The following is a 19,331-nucleotide window of genomic DNA, read 5'->3' as shown; positions in this document are numbered from 1 at the left end:
CATGTATCTTCTAAATCTCTTTCACCTATGCTTTGTTTACCCTCCTGTCTGCTCCGCGCTCTCGTTGCTCCTCAGCCATCTTGTCCTTTTTTCATCTCTCTCCCACATTCATCCCTGTCTGTTCTATTTATTCCACTCTCACAGTCTGCCTCTCTGTCCCCGTGTGTTAAATTGGAGCATGGAAACAGATTCCCTTAAGTACCTACTCTGGAATCTCCTACACGATGATAACTCCAGACCCTTTCCATGCAGAGCTGGGAAAAACAGTCAGCCCGAACTCAAATTCGAGTCTCCAGTTTGAGACTTTCCTTGACTATTTTGAAATGTAAATTGCTGAAAATTTAGACGGTGTCACCTCTTTACTCGCGACGTTCATCGGAATATTTACGAGCATATAATTTTGGATAGAATTCATTTGTGAAGGGTTCAAATGGGGGTACTCATAAATTACTTCTACAGAGGAGACAGATGAGCTGTTGTCACCCAGATTTTCTTTTTATGCCACATTACTGCTCTGCCTGAGATCCGTTCCTTGCAGGATCTGGCTCGGATGGATCTGAGCACATCTGGTACCAGACTGCTTGAGACACTTAAGATGACCTTCCAAGCAGACTCTTAGGTGAGCACAGACAGCGACTAGCTTGTCAGAGAGATGATAAATCAGATTTTCTTCATTGTTGCCAAGTGCCACCTGGATTTTTCATTGCTGCCTTTTATACAGTAGGCAAGGAGTCTGTAAAGCTTATGAATAGTTCCATATCATTAATTCAGAGAGTAGTCACTCTCTCCCTCTGTCTGTGTATATATGGGAAGAGCAGTGTTTATTCATTAGGATGAGTGACAGACACCAATGGTGGAAGAAGACTGATTCAGTCCCATGTGAACCTGACGTAGTTGCATCAGTAGGACTGGATCATCAGAACCCAATGAGGCCTTCCACTGTCTACCTCAAACTATTCCCTGCTGCACCATTAGTGAGTAATCTGTTTTCTGAGGGGGGCGGGAGATGTTCTTGCTATTGCTCTCATGCGTTCTCACCGCACGCCCGGAATCTGAAACAAGCGGATACAAAACATCCAAAAGGGGAACGTATTAATGAGTACATTTTTCCTTGTATTATGTATGTTGTGACTGTGCGCCGCATGGAAAGGTGGGCATACAATGCAGAGCAAACAGCTTCTAACCCTGAGAGATGATAGACTTTCCAGCTGGCCTCGGTGTCCAGTGCAGTACTTTGTTTTCTCTGTTTGTATCTCACTGGTGGCACTTAACAACCGCTTCCCTTTCACTCAGTCAAATAAAACATATTGATACAATCTATTGTCATTATGGAAAGTTAACCTTAGGTGATGAAAATGAGCTTAGATATAAGAGGCTTGCCTTTTGTTCTCACTATCTAAGAGGACCCCATCAGACTTTCCACTTTCAGTGGCGTAGAGGTGTTTACATTTACACTGACTGCTTCCAAAAAAAAGGGCACTTCAAAGTGACAGAGCTGCTTCAGTGCCCCTTTGATTTCCCCAGCCAATATTACCGTGTGGTTAAACACGCTGTGTTATTTTATCACTTGATGAAATTCAATTAATTGGTTTGATGACAGGCACGGAGATCACGAACAATGATAATGGTGAAAAACAGTCTTTGTTTAAATCCTGCCAGCATAAGAGCTCCACAGACGACTTCAAGGCACACGGTGTGTAATGAAATGCCTTTATTAAAACGCATGCGGTCCTCCTTTGTGGCGTGGCCACTGAAATTTCCATGATTGTTAAAGACACAGAGGTCTCCACCCTTGAGCAGATTTATTTTCACACATGCTGGGTGAGGTGTCTGCAATTCCTCCCTGCCCTGTCATTGTTTGTTCTGCTGTTAAGTGTGAATATGAGCAGAGGCCAGGCAGAAGTATAGCCCTGTTTTGAGGGCTTCTCCTGCTCCGCTGAGTGCCGTTTGCTGATGTCACACCAACTCAACAGCTTTCCAGACGTCTGAGCCATCGGTGGGGTGAGAACGAGACCTTGAGGCTGTGCAGTTGTCCTCTGAGTCTGATGTCAAAATGCAGAAACGGCGTGCATTATTCTCCCCGATTCCAACCTGGCTTATTCATACATGCATAATGCATCAGAACAAGTTTCTAGACATTCTTCACTGCAGTGCTTTGGTGTTAATAGGCTAATAGTGGACTGGATTAAGTCCTTTTCTGGGTTGTGTTAAACTAAATTGCAGATGACGTGCATGACCATGTTCTGTGAAGTCATAGCTGTGTTTTCTTGTACTGGTCTGTCTCCCTAATTACTCCTGTGCTCATGGCTGACTTTTGCACACATACCTTTTGTCTGAATGTGGGCAACTCAAACCAACAACTCTTCAATCACCTGGACGCACACCAATGACAATATGTCAAGATGAATGCAGACTTTCCAGTGTGCGGATGCACACATGATGAACTCCCCGTCCAGACGCTGAAGCATGCAGGGAATGAAATGGAAATCAAACTCAATACTGCATCATCTCGTCGCGTTTTAAAAACCGAGACAGACATGAAGCCTGCAAACACACAAAACTAATAATACCACCATTCCTCTTTCTCGCTCTTCCACACACACGCATATATGCAAGCTCTGTTGCTCCCTCACATACACATGGAAACACACACCTCCCAAATGAATCACCCTCCCAAGTGCTTAGCATCATCAGCATTCCCTGAATCAGCCGTGACTGCAGAGCACAACTGCATGACATGAGAGTCTCAGGGGTCAAATGAAATGCACACTCTAAGTGCCACTTCATCTTCAAGGCATAACAGTGAGCAGCGGCTCAAGAGCGAACTCGAATAACGCTGGATTGTGTCAGCCATTGTGCTCCTCTCGCCACTTAATAAGCCTGCATGGTGGCTCATTGTGAAGCGTGGTCCTTTAGCACTTTTCTCCAGCCATGCATGACTTCTCCCCAAATGGGCTCTTCTCCAGCCCCTACTGTCTGTTTATGTAGACTACCACCAGGGCGGCAAGGAATGCACTTCCAATACGATCTGCTCGCACACATCCTTAGATGAGGAGTCTGCTTCGACTTGCTGATATGAGCTGGGGGGTTTTTTGTTGTAACTTTTACACAGGGGTAAATGTTTTGATTAAAAGGTCGTTACTATTTTGCTAGTCACAATGACTTTGTAGTGGAGGGGTTTGCTGCCGTGCTGACGGATGGATGGCCGCTCCCTGCCTCCAGTGAGCGGTTGAATCAGAGAGGAGCTGTCATCACCGGGCTGCCGACGCTGTTGCTTGAACTGAGAGGAGGGCGGGGTAGTGTGTGTGTGTGTGTGTGGGGGGGGGGGGCAAAGAGAGCAGGAGTTAGATGGAGAGCCGGCTAAGGACGATGTGCGAAGAAATTTAGGGGAAGGAGAAGATGTAGGCCTTGAAAAAGAGAGAGGGGGAAGATCATGTGGGATGGAACAGAAGAGGTCAGTATTGGGTGCAGCTCACCTCACACCCCAATCCCAGAAGAAGTCTGCATTACGTAAAAGGGGGGAAAGCAGGTGGTACTGTCTACGCAGTCCTGCTGTGGCTTTTGGTCCACAGTTAAATGCTCCAGTCATCTGGGGGTCCCATAACATGGTGAAAATGGGGAGACAATTACGCATTGTGCTGATCTGACACGTCAGAAGATGACGGCATGCCATAAAACCTGAGGCGAAAAGGCGTAAAGGGCTGAAGCAGCATCTCTGTGATGGGGTGGATGAAGAGGAGTAGATGAGACTCGCACACTCATAAACAGACATCAGTTTCTGCAGAACTTTCTTTCTTATTTTCATATCTCACAACGATGAGCCTAAAAACACAAATCTATGTTCAAACAAGTTTAATTCCTGGTATAATTTGATTCCTTGATGTTCACCCACAGTCATTCATTATAAAGCTTTAGTGCCCTTTGATGCCAAGACCTGCAGTCGATGAACACGACTAATGAGCTCCCATTAAACCAACATTTTACTATATGCAAATTTGAGCTTGTAAATAGAGCAATCACTAAAAGTTGTAGTGTAGTAAAACACACATGTTATGTCTGCAGTTTTAAAGTAGTCGTGCAGTGCCTCCTATTGGGCACTCCTGCAAAGTGCATGTGGTGTTTGGTGCTTTTGTCCCATTTGAATTGAAAACCTCACCTTTATTTTCTGTGTCTTGCATATATTTCAGAGTGTTGCAACAACCAATCACAGATACAATGCTAATAAATAAAAGCCCAAACAGATGAGGTGCAGCAGGTTTCTGCCTCCAATACACTGCATTATCTTTTATTTTGGTTTCACTGCAAGAATGTGATGAAGAAGCTGTAAGTACTTAATTCCAAAACAGAAAAAACACCGGACATCTGTCAACACCTCGAGAAAGCTGGAGATGCCACACTCCTGTCCAGCTAATAAAACTATAAAACAGCAGCCTGTGCCCATCAACTGCACCAGTAAAGAGAGACCAGTGGGATAAACAAAGCAGTGGAAAGGCTGGCTCTTACAGGGCTAAACCTGAAACCCCTGGAGACAATCCTTTTTAACCTCCTCTGTGAGAAGCCAACGCAGTAAACCCTTACAACTTCCACCTCGTACCTTGATTGTGTAACAGGAAACTAAATTATGACTTAATGGCCGCACACCGAGGCAACCAGGGGGAGATCAGCGGGCTCGTATTTACTGGAATACTCCTCGGATGATTTCCAAAAATACACGACACGACTTTCAGCTTTATTTTATGTGAAAGTTAACACTTTAAGCAACACATTAATAAGAAACAGCAGGAGAAGAAGTCATTCACTGAGCCTTGTTTAGCAGAGAAGGCGAACATTATTCTTTATGTTAAAAGCTAATGAATTGCAGCAGCAGTCAGGTCTTACCTTCAAACAATGCAGGCTGACTCGGCCTTGGCAGGTCAAAACAATTAGCCTAAGTAATTTCGTGTAAGCATGTGTGAGGCCTGCAGTTATTCTGACAAAGATACAGCTGTTCTACACCCTATAATTGAAACACTTCGGAGTAACAAGGGGGCTAAATTGGAAGAAAGTGCTCCGTTAATGTTAAGTCATTCCTAAGGTGAGGTCCAGCTGGGGACCTGTGGTGTGTGTCATCGCACACTTCACTCCCTTCATTTCTACATCAGCTTCTATGACCTAATTTCAAATCAGGGGGAAAAGAAAAGTGTAAAATCATCCTACATCCTGGAGGTGTTTTCTGAGTAGTATTAATAAACTGATTTTCTGATGAAGACAAAGGTTAAATAAATAAAGGTTAAAAGCATACTGGCTTTCATTTTTAAGGTTTTCATATCAGGACATGAGGTCCTAAGTCATCTGATGTAAAGAAAGCCTCAGATGAACTACAAAATGTGACATATTACAGCATGTTGTTATTTATTTAAATTAAGCCAACATTATTTAAGCCAAAGCAGTGGGTGAAAAACTCACCCTTGCTGCTTCCATATGAATTAAGAATGTAAGAAGGTGTTGCTAATCTAACGTAATTGATTATCAGCAAGTGTAAGAAACTCTAGTCTGATCTGGAGCATTAAGGCGTGTGTTAAAAAATGCCAAAGAGGAAAGACACCAGGACTGATCTTAATGAGGCAACTTTTCCAACCCAATAGTCTGGGAAGGGTTATGAGGACACAGCGTCATGGCTTAGGTTCGCAAACCATATCTAAACAAATCCCAAGACTTCTGTGATAATGTCCCTCGTGGACCAAAGTGGAGATATGTCCGTATGACACAAAGCACCACATTTGGTGAAAAACAACCACAGCATATTAGCACAAATAGCTGACACCAGCTGTGAAGCACGGTGGTGATGATTTGGATTTGTTTTGCAGGTGCAGGATATGAACAAAAAAGAAGAGAATCAATGTACTGCAATAGTACAGTCAACGTCCAGGCAGCAACCTGAGTGAAATGCTGTGGTGGGAGCTTAAGAAACCTGTGCTCAAACAAATGTCCACAAACCTCAATGGGCTGAAACAATGGTGTAAAGGAGTGCGGGAACATCTTTTCCAAAACAAAGTGAGACATCGATGAAGCCATTCAGAAAATGATTAATTTAAGTAAGTGCTGCTAAAAGTGATTCTATGAGCTACTGAGTCATTGGGTTTACTGAGTTTTCCACAACTTTGTTTAATTTTAAACAAAATGGTACAGTGTCACGTCACATGTTGTTGTCCAGCTCAGGTTCCATTTATCTCATTTTCAGAGCCGGTTAAGCTACAGATGTTTTTTTTTTTAATTGTTATTTTTTTTATTATTAATGTGAAACCTTAGAATTGACATAGCTGTCTTCTTACCAAGACTGTACCTGAGGGTACTTTGACAGGATACATAAGGAAAATACATGGTTATGTATTTTTCCCAGGTTTTCTGAAGTGTGCTATTTTGAGCTTAGTTCTTTGCTTGCTTGCAGAAAATTTAGACCTTTCCAGACACTCTGACCTGTGACAGAAGTAAAAGTCCAGATGTTACTGATAACATTAACAACAAACGGGCCCTGGAACCGAGACAACAAGACACAATTGTTTCATCATTAATTTTTACTGTTTTCAGCTGGGCCGGGTTTTTTTTTTCCGAGGGTATCCATTAAAATGTGTGCTCTTTTGTATTTTTGCTTTTTAATGCGGCTTCTTATAATGGGCTTTATGTTCTTTAATTATTGTAAAACATTGCACAGTGCCAATAAACCAAACCTAACCCTGAGTTGACTGGAATTCACCATGTACAACAGCTGTTCCTTCCTAAAAAACAAAACAAAACAAAAAACATGTTAATGTGCCCATCAAGCATATTTGAGTAACTCTACAACAGTAAAAGTAATATTTATCTTAAAAAAAGAAAAAGAAAGAAGGAACACTAGCCAAACGGTAACTTCAGTGCAGTGAATCGCTCCCCGATGCAACTGATGGATAAATCCCAGGAATAGTAGTCGAACGCGGAAGAGAGCGGAGCTCAGATGGAATATGGCTCTCTCCAGAGGTTTGAGATGCTGTCAGAGGGTTTTCTCGTGGATACCTGTTCTTATTATCACCGCCGTTGTCTTGTGGTCGTATTACGCCTATGTCTTTGAACTATGTCTTTGTAAGTATGGCAAACTGTGTTGGTTTCCCGCGACTTTGATCGTTTAGTTACAGACACCGCAGACTACCGCACAGCGGTGTTGACATAACGTTATAGAAAGAGCAGGAAGTGGCTTCGGGTGTGTGCGTTCATTTACTTAATATACAATCAGATTCTCCTTAAACCTAAACTAATTTCCCATCTTCCCCTACAAGCTCAGTGGTAATTCCTGGTTTTATACCAAAACTGTTGTGCTGTTATTCCTCTTAGCTAAGTACAACCTGACAGTCTGGCTAGTCGTGTTAGCCGGTAAATGCTGTTTCAGTAAACAATAAACAAACTAGTGTTAGCCAAAACAGTTAGCTAGACTGTTGTCAGTCAGCCAACTTGGGTGTATTTCTGAAATCATGTTCTTGTTTTAACAGTTACAATCACCAATACACTGGAAAAAGGTAAGCTACCCTCTCGTCTCAGTGTAATGTGCACTGTTGAACCATGAACTAGAATAACACCGGGCTTGTTTCTGATATATTATGTATTATGGTGATTATTTCTTGTGCTTGCAGTGGCCTATTTGCTTTTATTTCATGTTTGCTTTGTGATGTTCTCCTGGACCTACTGGAAGTCAATATTCACCCCTCCTGCGTCTCCATGCAAAAAGGTCTGGAGAGCTAACCTGAATATCACCAATTAACTGTGGCCTATGCTGAATATGTTGTATGCAAATATCTGTCTGTCTGCTTTAGTTTCAGCTGTCATACTCAGACAAGCAAAGGTACGAAATGGAGGACAGACCAGATGCTCAGAAGCAAATCCTGGTTGAGATTGCAAAGAAGCTGCCTATTTTCACTCGAGCCCAATCTGGAGGTAAGCAGTGAAAGCATGTGAAATCATGTGAAATGTTTTTTTTCTTCTAATTTTCTTTGTCCACCTTATTTGATATAGAGTTGTGGGGGGCAGCACTAACAATACAGGTATATTAGCCGCAATCCATCATCTCACACATAATCTGTGTTTGGTGAAAGGAAATGGGTGAGGGCAATTAGCTTTGTGTGCACTCCGGAGCATCTTCATCCAGAGTAATCAGCCAGTATATCTCTTTCATTAATGCTGATTGGTAAGACTTAAGTTCTGGGCTGCAGGAAGTATTTGAAGGGCAAGCTCAGCTCAAATGTCGTCCATTCAACTCGCCATCCTCTTGTCTCCAGCTATCAGGTTCTGCGACCGCTGCCAGGTGCTGAAGCCTGACCGCTGTCACCACTGCTCCGTCTGTGAAATGTAAGACACCCTTTCCTCCCCAATCTCTTCATCTGGAGATGGAGAGAGGCAATTAGATATTTGTTGGCCAGGGACTGTTGTGATAATTAGAGGATGTTGCTTTTGTTTGCCATGTCATGTCTTGAAGACATTATTCCAAAGATCAATCAGTGCAGAGGTTTAGCAAAGGGAACGAGCCGATAGCTGCCAGTGTACATGTTAAAGAAAGCTGTAAGAAAAGCTTGCCTAACATGAAACAAATGCCATTAAAATGATATAGAAACCTTGTCTTGCTTTTAAGGTGTGTCTTAAAGATGGACCATCACTGTCCCTGGTAAGTTGTAATCTCTTCCTCTTCGTCAGTGTTTAAATGGTGAAATAAATGTTTTGTTCTAAAACCAGAATGTCTTTTTCCTTTTAAGGGTGAACAACTGTGTTGGTTTTTCCAACTACAAGTTTTTTCTCCTTTTCCTTGCCTACTCTATGGTGTACTGTATATTCATTGCGGCAACAGTCTTTCAGTATTTCCTCAAATTCTGGGAAGTGAGTGTCATTCTTGCTTTATGACTCATATTCACAAGTTGTCATAATGTCATTTTGAAGTCCTTATAGTCAGCAGTATTGTATTTCCGCAAGATTCAAGCATTCTGTCATAGTTTATTCTCAGGTTTCTAGCACTCTCATTTCGCTCTTTCCCAGGGGGTCTTGCCAAACGGGCCTGCAAAGTTCCACGTCCTCTTCCTCATGTTTGTGGCTCTCATGTTCTTTGTCAGTCTCATGTTCCTCTTTGGCTACCACTGTTGGCTTGTGGCCAAGAACAGATCCACATTAGGTGAGAATTTGACGCATTTACTGATTAAACCCTCCTCCTTAAGAAATTGATCTCATTTATTTAATACATTAAGCACACATTAAATATGGTATGGAGAATTGAAAGGTTGACAGGGGAAACCTAACTAGTTTCATATCTGTTTTTTAGAGGCCTTCTCAGCTCCGGTTTTTGCCAACGGACCAGACAAAAACGGCTTTAACGTCGGCACGCGCAGAAATCTGGAGCAGGTATTTGGAGAGAATCGGAGATTGTGGTTCATCCCCGTCTTTACGAGGTGAGTTTGTTGTCAGGAGGCAACTCGTTGATTTCTATAATGAGGTGATGGCATTTTGGCATCTTTACACTGAAGTCTTGGCCCTATAGTTTGCAACAGAGTGTTGAAATACACAGAATTAATTCAGAGTGCAACGTGTGCCAAAGCCAGTACTCACAGAACATGATCTGGATCCTCACCAAAAGCTAATGGATACTTCCTCTGTTCACCACCACTTCTCCACCAGGTTCATGGAATTTGGCCTGTTAGTTCTTGCATAATGTTGTGGACAAAGAGGCTGAGCAAGTGTCTGTACCTCAGCTTACTGCCATGGTGGAGGAAGAGTTAGAGATCAGTATAATGATTTAAGTAGTAGACTGAATATTTGAAGTATAAGGGATATGAATAATTGATGGGGAACAATATGACATTGACTTCAGAATACAGAGTAGTTTTTACATCAAGCTGCAGTGGAGCTAATGAATAACATGCATAGTGAAGAATTTGATCAATGGTTGGAACTTATTTAATAGTTAACTGGATCTTTAACAAGCTTCCATCTGTTTCTGTACCTCTTATATGTCAGCCAAGGGAATGGCCACTACTTTGCTTTGAAGAACCGGAGCTCTGAATCCCAGAACCCCTTATTAGCTAACGAGGACATGTGGGAAGAGTCTGATGATGGGTCTGAGGAGGGAAGCTTGGGTGAGTTTATTTAAATTCTGTCATATTTAAAATACACAGAGCTGAAAACGCCTTTTTCTCATTAATGCCCAATATACTGTATATCCTATTCAACTTATATCATCCAGGACAGCTGTCATGACCTGCTGGTCAACATATCTTCACAGTAGCACCTGATCCATGAAATATATGGCTCTTGGCTTCTATTTACTCTAGATGAGATTGCTGGTGCTAAAGACACAAGTAGCTTCCTTCCAAAAATAATTGGCTCTAATACTTTTGCATTTTTTTTAATCCATTAAAAACCTCTTAAGAGACTTAATGCTTGAGTTTTTTCCAGAATCTGTTAGTATCTAATTACAGTTATCCTTTGTGTCATTTTGACCTTTGTAGTTGCTTTGCACTGTGAAATTTAAAAACAAAAATAAAGGGTGAGTCATGCGAGTCACAGGCAAATGCTTGCAGGCATCCGGTGACTTTTACTGTATTTTCTAAACAAATATTTTACCTACTCTATCACCTTCAGGTCTTACAAAAACAAGTAATAGTGTCCAGTGAATACTTGTGCTTTATAAGTTATTTGTGCCTGTCTCTTATTTATGTTTTTTATTCCTATGAAAGTCATATTTATTGCTCGAGTGTAGTGACAGAGAAAATATCCATTCAGAGACCCCGACTTTTCCGTAACTTGACTTTCCAAATATGGAATCCCTGCACTGAAACATCCAAAAACAAACGTTGTTGGAGGTCACACAGTAGGAGCAATAAGATGGGCAAGGTTTGTAACCTTGGGCTAACGGCGGAGGGGATGGGACACAGTAACGACACCATGCAACGGCAGATTAGTTCAATATTTGTTCAGTTGAAATGACCTGAAGGCTTCACTATAAACTGCTGCTGTGTTTATATTTTGCTACCACCTGCTGGTCACATGAACCACACTGTTCACTACCAGATGCATCGTTTACAACAAAACCACAGAAAAAATTAATTTACATGCTGATTTTTTTTTTTTTTTTTTTAATCATTCCAGCAGAGGATGTGGACCCCTCTGTTACCATAGAGATGGAGGAATAATTTACACTGGTGGAGACCTGGACTTGTATCGCACACACTGTGTATTGAGAGGTAAATCATTCCAAATCACAAGGACGTTCAGACACACCGAAGGGGCCCAAACAAAAGGATTAAGACCTGCGTTTGGACTGTCGTTGCCAACTCTACCCCGATGCTTCACATACTGATGAAAAAAGGAACTCATTGGATGACCAGTGGAAGCATCGCCTCTCATGTCATCATAAAATTTTATTTTCGGGGCAAGTCAAGTGTTTCCTGTTTTACAGAAAAGCAACTGATTTCTTTTTTTTAATTACAGAGAAAATATTTTGCCTGTATTTGTTATTCTTGACAGAGCACTAAACCTTTACAGCTTCTGTCTGGCAGTGTGCAATTTTACAGGTTTCTGTTTGAGAGTTAAGCTTACAGTGTTGCACCTTATGGTTTCTTTGGTGGGGGACGGGAAGGGAACTCGCACTTGTCAGGCTCCAGAAGTCTCATAGTGACTGAGTTGTCTACAAGTTTGAGGTTTACAGCATTTAAACATAAGATTTGACTTAAACATATTATTAAAAAGCTAACTTAACCTGAGCCTTACTAACAAGTATTCCTGCTTTTGGAGTCAGTATCTCCTCGGAATGTATCCTCCTGCTCCTCATCATCCTTTTGAGTACTTTGCACCAACATCTTGGGCACTTCTTCCCCCATTATGGAGTGTTTTATCCTCCCTGTTGCAGTTCGAATGTCATTAGCTCAGTGTCTAATCACAATGGTGACTGTAACAATAAGACAAGCATAAATTTGGTCATAGTTAGACCTGATTACATGTTACATCTGAGTATTATGGCAAACTTGATATGTCTATCTATCAGTGGAGTCATATTCTGAATAGACTGTATATCATGGCTTAAAAGCTGTTTGCTACATTGATTAAGAAGGATGCAGTGATTGGTTAGATTTATGTCTGGGGTTTGAGCATGAGATTTACTGAGACTTTTTTTTTTTTTTTTTTTTAAATCTAATCAGTCTTTTTTTATCATTAGCTATCCCTGGGAAGATAACACTTTGGATGCAGGGGATTAAAAGTTGCTTTTGTTATAGACACAAACATGCATATGAGAGGGCATAGGGTCTTCTATGTCTGTTTTTGATCTTTTTAGATAAATACACTGTACATATTAACTGATCCTCATCAACAGGTTGGTAGAGGGCAGTGATCTTCTGCAATATAATGTTCTGATTATTATTATTTTTTTTACCTGTGTTTATGTATTTTAATACCAATGAAAGCTAATCTTATTCAGAATGCTTTTGTGTATTTAGACAGCGCACCTGGCAGGAAACCACTTCTTTAACAAAGTAAACCCATTTATTCAGTCATGCATAAGAAGTTGGGTTTTCACCAGATGTGTGTACAGTTGTATGTTGAAGCTTAAACTTTTTGTCAGATCAGTTTTTTCCCAAGTTGAGTGACCTAAACTAAATGCTGCTCATATCTGAGAAAGGCTTCTGTTCATTCTACTGAAACTGTAGGTTATTTATCAGGGATATGTGAAAGCTTGTATGAAAACATTGAGAAGGATATGGCTGTTGAGTGTATCATTTAGTCTTTTGTCTATTTATTGTTATAAAAGTCTGCCTTTTTTTTTTCTCTCGTGTATCGAGTTTGAACCATACCTGCTGCAGGCAGTGTCTGTATATTTTGTTCTATTACCGGTAAGTGAACTATTGAAGTAACATACTTTAATCAAACAGAACATTTACAACTTGAGAAGGCAGGAGTTCAATGTTGCTAGAGCACATGTGGTCCCCTCTTTAACCCGTCTTTGGAGTATGTGATTGTGGTGCTTCCCTTTTTCCATCACGTCAAAACTACCAATAGTTTCATTTGCTGTTCTTTGTAAACAAATATTCTTTATTGATCCAGCAGATGTTGTAACATGCAGAATAAAATGATCCAAGTTGAACTCTTTACATGGTTCTGTGTAGTCTTTTTATAGTATGACTATACACAGCATAGAATAATATATACATTTGATTAATTTGATATCAGTTTTTGAACTTTGTAAATGAGAAGCAGTACTTCGCACAATGAGGAAAACATGACAAATACATTGCAAAATATATTAAAAACCAAAACTATTTGCAGATCATGTTCCTCGGGTTGTCCTCCATTTAGTCGGTGCCAAAGTACCTCTGTCCGAAATGTGTTGGAGCCACCGGGTGGACTTCTGTGGTCAGAATTGTGATATCTGGGAACTCCTGGATTATAGATTTTGCTCCTAGAAGAAAAATGTACAGTTGGTTCACTTTCTGTCTGAAATCTAAGCCACTGATGTGCTGAATAAACAAAAGCAACTAGCAGCCAAAACCTGAAGCTTTTCTGAGGTAAGACTGCTATGCAATGCCAGTTCATGACCAGGATGGAAAAAAGCAACCATCTTATTTCCCACCATCTTCAGCTGTACTGTGGTGAGGTTAAGCACAGCTCAGGTAAGCTGATAAAGGGGCCTAAAGCTTAAGAAGCAACAACACTGACATATTCTCACTTTTTAGGTTTATACAGCAAACATTAAAAAGTAGATGCATATTTACATGTTCACCTGTTCCAAAACAAAATTATTATTTATCTGGCATTTGGCACTGTTTTTGTTTCTACCAACCCCCGAGGGGAATAATCTACCTTTAAGTCCACTATGTTCATCAGCTACTCCACTTGCCACCTACTGTGGCTTTTAAGTGCTTTTTTATTAAAGGCAGTTGTCTGCTGTAGCTGCAAATGGATTGAGAATGAACAAACACTAAACAATGAACTGAAACTCACTATAAAGTACTGACTAAGCAGAGCTGCAGGGGATCCTGTCAGTTCATTACAACTCCTTTAGCACTGTCAGATACACTGTTAGTATAAAAAATACTAATTATAGATTATTAAAAATAATGTAATGGTAACACACAATGGTCTCATTCCACATGACAATAAGATTACCAACATTGGTGTCCAGGAATCACTTGAATCATCTACTTTATTATTAGGTACATTTTGCTAGTATTAAGTTGGAGCCGCTTTTGCATAAGGTGCTGGAAAAATTCATCAGAGATTGGAGTACAGCTAACTCACTATCACTGTCTCTAACCAGCTTGAGATGACTTGAGCTTTGAGCTCCTGCTGTGTTATCCTGCTGGAAGCAGCCACCAGAACATGTGCACACTGCGCTTATAAATGGATGGAAAATGCTGACACTACCATCCAAATGTCGCTGCAAAAATAGAGACATTAGACCAGGTGATGTTTTTCTCAGACTTCTATTATCCATTTTTTGTGAACTTGTGTGAACTGTAGCCTCTGTTTTCTGTCCTTAGCAGACAGGAGTGGCACCCAGTGTGGTCTTCTGCTGCTGTAGCCTATCTGCTACAAGTTTTGATGTGTTGCACATTCAAAGATGCTCTTCTGCATACCTTGGTTCTAAAATGTCTTTTTTTTGAGTTGGTGGTTCCTTCCTCTCAGCTTAAAGCAGTCTGACTTTTGACATCAACAAGGCATTTTAACCCATAGAACACCTGCTGACTGGATTTATTACCTTTTTAGAACATTCTCTGAAACTCTAGAGATGATCGTGTGGAAAATCCCAATAGATCAGCAATTTCTAAAACACTTAGACAAACCTCCTTGAAACCAACAACCATGGAATGTTCACTTACATCACCTTTCTTGCCCAACTTGACATTTCTACATGAATTGGGTTGGTGACGTGATTAGCTGATTACATACTCGTGCCTGTGAGTTGAGCACCTGTACCTAATAAAGCGACCACTTCTGTATATAGTGTAGACCAGGGTTTGATTACCTGGTAAAAGGAAATGTCTTTAAAAAGGCTTCATCCCCTTCAGAGGATTAAATAGCTTTTTATATTTTAATGGCAACATGTGCTTAATATATCAACGTTTCATATATTTAAGTGGAATAAATCCATTAAACATCAAAACAATCTGGCCCAAGCTAAAGTAGAGAAAACTATAAACGTGCAGAAGTTACCATAGTTTACTGATGACTGCTGAGCAAGACTTCAGATCAGCAGCGCCACAGAACCTCATTGTTGTTGGCAACAGTATTTTTTATATAGACACTGATGCAGCAGAAACATGAGTGGAGGAGCAATAGAGGACAAAGTGTGTGATCTGGGAGGTAAACAAAACCGAGCTGGTGGCGACTGCACTTGTGTTGAGCTGTCTGGCTTACCATGAGGTGTGGAGAAGAGGCTGAGTAGGATAATATGTTTGGGTTGGACCCTGTGCTCTTTCAGCACCCTCACAGCCTCAATCACGGTGTTCCCTGTACCTGCAGACACAGAACAAATAAGGTTTGCTTCACATTCCTGCTTATAATGACAAATTTGCTGACTCATCTCAAGAATATGTGACAAGTCGTAACAGATTCCCAACACAAACTACATAATTGCATTTTTCCCAATTCAAATATATCCAACTCATGCATTATGAGCATCTTAAAAGGAAAGGAAAGTGATTGTGTGCTGATTGATGTGCCCATGAGTCTGGACAATTGACAGGCTTTAATTTCACATCCAGTTAGCATGCATCAATGAAACCATATGTTCCATCATTCTGACATTATAAAATATACCTTGAGCCTAGCTTGGTCACTTTTTTTTTTTAAAGCTGAGAACAGAAAAATGCTGCTTTGTGACACAGGGAAACCGGGGCTATTAAGATACTATTTTTGTTGGCACTCATTATGTTATTCAGCAGCCTGGTGGCTATCTCCCAGGCAATGTATAATTAGCCCCATGAGAACTATAATTATCAGAGCAGTGTGAATGGACCGGCGTGATGTGGAAATGCAGACTTGGTGGTGAAGGTCAACTCAAGGGAGATTTTCCAAAATGAATAAATACAAAAAACTTTTTTTCTTTTTACACTTGCACAGAATTGAACATCTCTTGACATTTACGTGCTACTGAAGGTGACAAACTGGAGTCACCAGCAAGAAAAAACGAGCTCAGCCATCTTGTTACTTACTGAGAATGGGGTACATGAGCAGCACTTTTCTTCTATACACATCTGGGGGGAACTTGGCATAGTAGACCTTGGCTTTCTGTGTCTCTTCGTCACTCTGTATGAGGATCTTGCCAATGCGGATAGAGCGGCAGCAATCACGGAGACCCTGCTCCATGGCCTCACCTGTGAGAAAGCACGTGAAATGCAACTGTGGTTGAAAGGTTGAAATATATTTGTTGCTTAGGGTTAGTTTTGTCTTCATCAGCGGGGATTTCCAGCAGACCTGCACCTACATGTGTGTTGCGTCTCATTTCTCCAGTAAGACACGCTCACGCCATATCGGTTTGTTTGAAATTACAAGAATAATTATCAGCAGCGCTAATCATAAAAATACATTCCGGATTTTCCTAAACCCAAAGTCACCTAAAAATATTAAAGAAATATAAAGACATGGCTGGTGCCATTTAAAAAACAAGCAAACAAACAATGCTATATATAAATGCAGAATTGCCCGCTTTCCTCCACAACCACATAGAAAAGTTCACACACTGGTCACACTGTAAAGCATTCAGTCTTCATTACATTACAGCGCTCTACCATGACATGCTCAAAGTCAACCCACGAGGATGTCAAGACATGACTGTGGTATGGAAAACAATAGAACCGGTGTTTTGACTTAGCTGATGTGTTACCTTTAAGGTACAGTGTTTGAGTTTTATACTTCCTGTGTTTTATTCTAGCATGACTGTCAAAAAGGCAAAACAGGCTTTGCAGACAGCTATGGTAACAGTCTCATTAAACCAAAAGGATAGATAACAAGTGTCACTTCTGGTTGTGTGGTCTGCTGACAGCGAAGCCTTCAGAGACTGTGCTCTCTACAAAACTAAAGACAAATAGCTGTCTCAAATGCCTAACATAACGTTTACACAACGTAGTATTCAAACAAGAGAGTAGTTAGTCTATGATCCAGCGCAAACGATAACCGAGCAAGAGCAAAACAGATGCACAGTATGAGTACACGGTTTCATGGAAGACTTATGTGTACCTAGGAAAGACACAAATTTGTTTTGATAGGTGTGCTAGAGAAGGTTTAACTTACCACTCCTCATAATGCTGACTCCACAGTTGCCTCTTTCAAACTTGACACCCTCATACTTGTACCCTGAGGGAAAAAATGAAGCAGAAACAGTCACAAAATGTAGCTGTTCAGAAAAAGCCCACACAGTCATATAATGCTGGGAGTTAAAACACTCAAACACTGGAGCCCACTGGTCAGAATTCAGAACTCTGTTTTTGTCTAACCTAGTCTTTACACCTGAATAACGACTTTGTTATTACAGAGAGATCCTCCTCACCTGTCGGTGTGGTCACTGTGCACTCAGAGTAGGGGAGCTGGTTCAAGCCCTCTTCAACTACAAGCCTGATCTGGTTTTTTACAACACAAACAGACTTTATTTATAAAATCTTCACACTCTTACAGCATACTGTATTAAAGTCATGATCTTACCAGTCGGTCTGCACAAAACACAAAATCTCCTCTGCTGGTTGTCCTGAAAATGTAAATATGAGTTTGATTAGATCATTTTAGATCAGGGGTTGGCAAACTTTTACTATGAAAAGGGTCATTTTCAAGCAATTCTTAACCTGTAAAGAACATCTGATATTTGCAATGCCTATTTATTTAAGCCATTTGTTATACAGTCATGTGAAAAAGTAAGTTTCCCCATGACAATATGTACTTCTTTGAAAACTTAAAGGATACCCCATGATTCAATAGTTTATTATTTAGCAGTAATTGTTTTCTGTATGGCGTTTTAAGTCTCTCACATCATTGTGGAGGAATTGTCGCTCACTTGTGGCGCACTTACAGTGCTATTTGTTCATTGAGGTTTGCAGGCATTCATATATGCACAATATTTTTAAGGTCCTGCCACAGAATTTAATTAAGGCTGAGGTCTGGACTTTGACTGGACTGCTGCAACATCTTTATTCTTCTCTTTTTCAGTCATTCTGTTGGAGATCATTGTCCTGTTGTGTGACATCAAGCTTTAGCCCATGGCCTGACATTTCACTGTAAAATACTTTGGCATATGGTCGACTAAGTGACTGCAATATGCTTAGGTATATAGCTGCAAAATAAGCTTAAATCATCACCCCTTCTCTACCATGCTTTACAGCTGGTATGAGGTATTTGTGCTGATGTGCTGTGTTTTGTTTTTCGGAAATGTGAACCCTGGCCCAACATTTTGTGGTTTGTTCAGATCAACTTTGAAACAACCCCCTCTGCTAGGTTATTTTTAAAGAGAAGATGTATTCTCCTGGCAACCCTTCCAAGCAAACCAGACTTGTTCAGTCTTTTTCTGATTGTACTGTCATGAGTTTTATCATACTAACTGAGGCCTGTAGAGTCTGAGATGCAGCTCTTGGGAGTTTTTACAGATTATCTGAGCATTGCATGGTTGTTAACACACACCTGAATGCTCCAGACCAGCAAATTGCCAAAATGTCTGCTTTTACAAAGATCCTGACAGTTGATGATGATCAGACTATCAGCACTGCATAGTCCTGTGGAAACTCTTTTTTACATGACTGTATGCATGTCATTTTTTAATTCTTATCATGTGTTAATGAAGAAGGCACCAACTATTATTTGGATGTTTGCCCATCAAAATACCAATAACAGTAAAAATGCAAATCTTTTACTACATGTGACTACTTTAAAGTGGGCTATTCATAATTAGTATTTTAACTTTTCGTTTTCATTACAATAATATCATTTTTGTTGCATTTATAGTTCCTAATGATCTATTTTTTAAGATACATGCGTCTCTGAGCTGGTTGATACTCAGCACTGCTCTGATTCAAATAATCTTATTACTGCTTCAATTTCATCTCTTTTTGTGTGAACAGACGACAACTATTCCTGTTTGTATCAGGTAAAGTAATACAAGGTTATAACTACACAAGACATCTTAACAACTGTAAGATATGTTGGTTCTTTTGATACAATAAATTATTCTCTCCTTGAAAGGCTTAAAAAATGTTGTAGCTGAACCTGTTATGATAGTTACTATGACGTTTCCTTGAAGAAGCATCACTTGTTTTAGTCACAGGTAGAGCAGGGCGATATGGCCAAAAATATTTATCACGATATATATT

General features: G+C 40.4%; 2 protein-coding genes across 4 annotated transcripts in view; one reads left to right on the top strand and one right to left on the bottom strand.

Annotated features, from left to right (window-relative positions):
- Positions 1–5,583: 5,583 nt before the first annotated feature.
- On the top strand, positions 5,584–13,128 carry zdhhc15b (zDHHC palmitoyltransferase 15b). Of its 2 annotated transcripts, XM_085292002.1 has the most exons (12): positions 5,584–5,662; positions 5,847–6,074; positions 7,500–7,526; positions 7,641–7,735; positions 7,821–7,941; positions 8,283–8,352; positions 8,633–8,665; positions 8,754–8,874; positions 9,031–9,163; positions 9,311–9,437; positions 10,003–10,121; positions 11,134–13,128. In XM_085292002.1, the coding sequence occupies exons 2-12, from the start codon at positions 6,062–6,064 to the stop codon at positions 11,175–11,177; spliced, it is 903 nt and encodes a 300-aa protein (XP_085148128.1). In that variant the 5' UTR covers positions 5,584–5,662; positions 5,847–6,061; the 3' UTR covers positions 11,178–13,128. The 2 variants fall into 2 exon arrangements, with proteins under 2 accessions (XP_085148128.1, XP_085148120.1); XM_085291994.1 differs by lacking the exons at positions 5,584–5,662; positions 5,847–6,074 and adding an exon at positions 6,935–7,095.
- Positions 12,397–19,331, bottom strand: part of uprt (uracil phosphoribosyltransferase (FUR1) homolog (S. cerevisiae)) — a 10,624-nt gene continuing 3,689 nt past the window's right edge. For both annotated transcript variants that reach the window (XM_085292022.1, XM_085292014.1), the window contains exons 3-8: positions 17,680–17,722; positions 17,528–17,597; positions 17,272–17,334; positions 16,194–16,355; positions 15,397–15,495; positions 12,397–13,438 (exon numbers count right to left, since the gene is read on the bottom strand). In XM_085292022.1, the coding sequence (XP_085148148.1) occupies positions 13,332–13,438; positions 15,397–15,495; positions 16,194–16,355; positions 17,272–17,334; positions 17,528–17,597; positions 17,680–17,722 (544 nt within the window). In that variant the 3' untranslated portion in view covers positions 12,397–13,331. The remainder of the gene's footprint in view (positions 13,439–15,396; positions 15,496–16,193; positions 16,356–17,271; positions 17,335–17,527; positions 17,598–17,679; positions 17,723–19,331) is intronic.

Source organism: Mchenga conophoros, linkage group LG2, assembly GCF_057382185.1.
Source record: "Mchenga conophoros isolate Kocher_MC1m ecotype Shallow Benthic linkage group LG2, M_conophoros_male_GT1.1, whole genome shotgun sequence".
Classification (NCBI taxonomy): domain Eukaryota; kingdom Metazoa; phylum Chordata; class Actinopteri; order Cichliformes; family Cichlidae; genus Mchenga; species Mchenga conophoros.
This window is presented reverse-complemented; position numbering and strand designations above follow the sequence as displayed.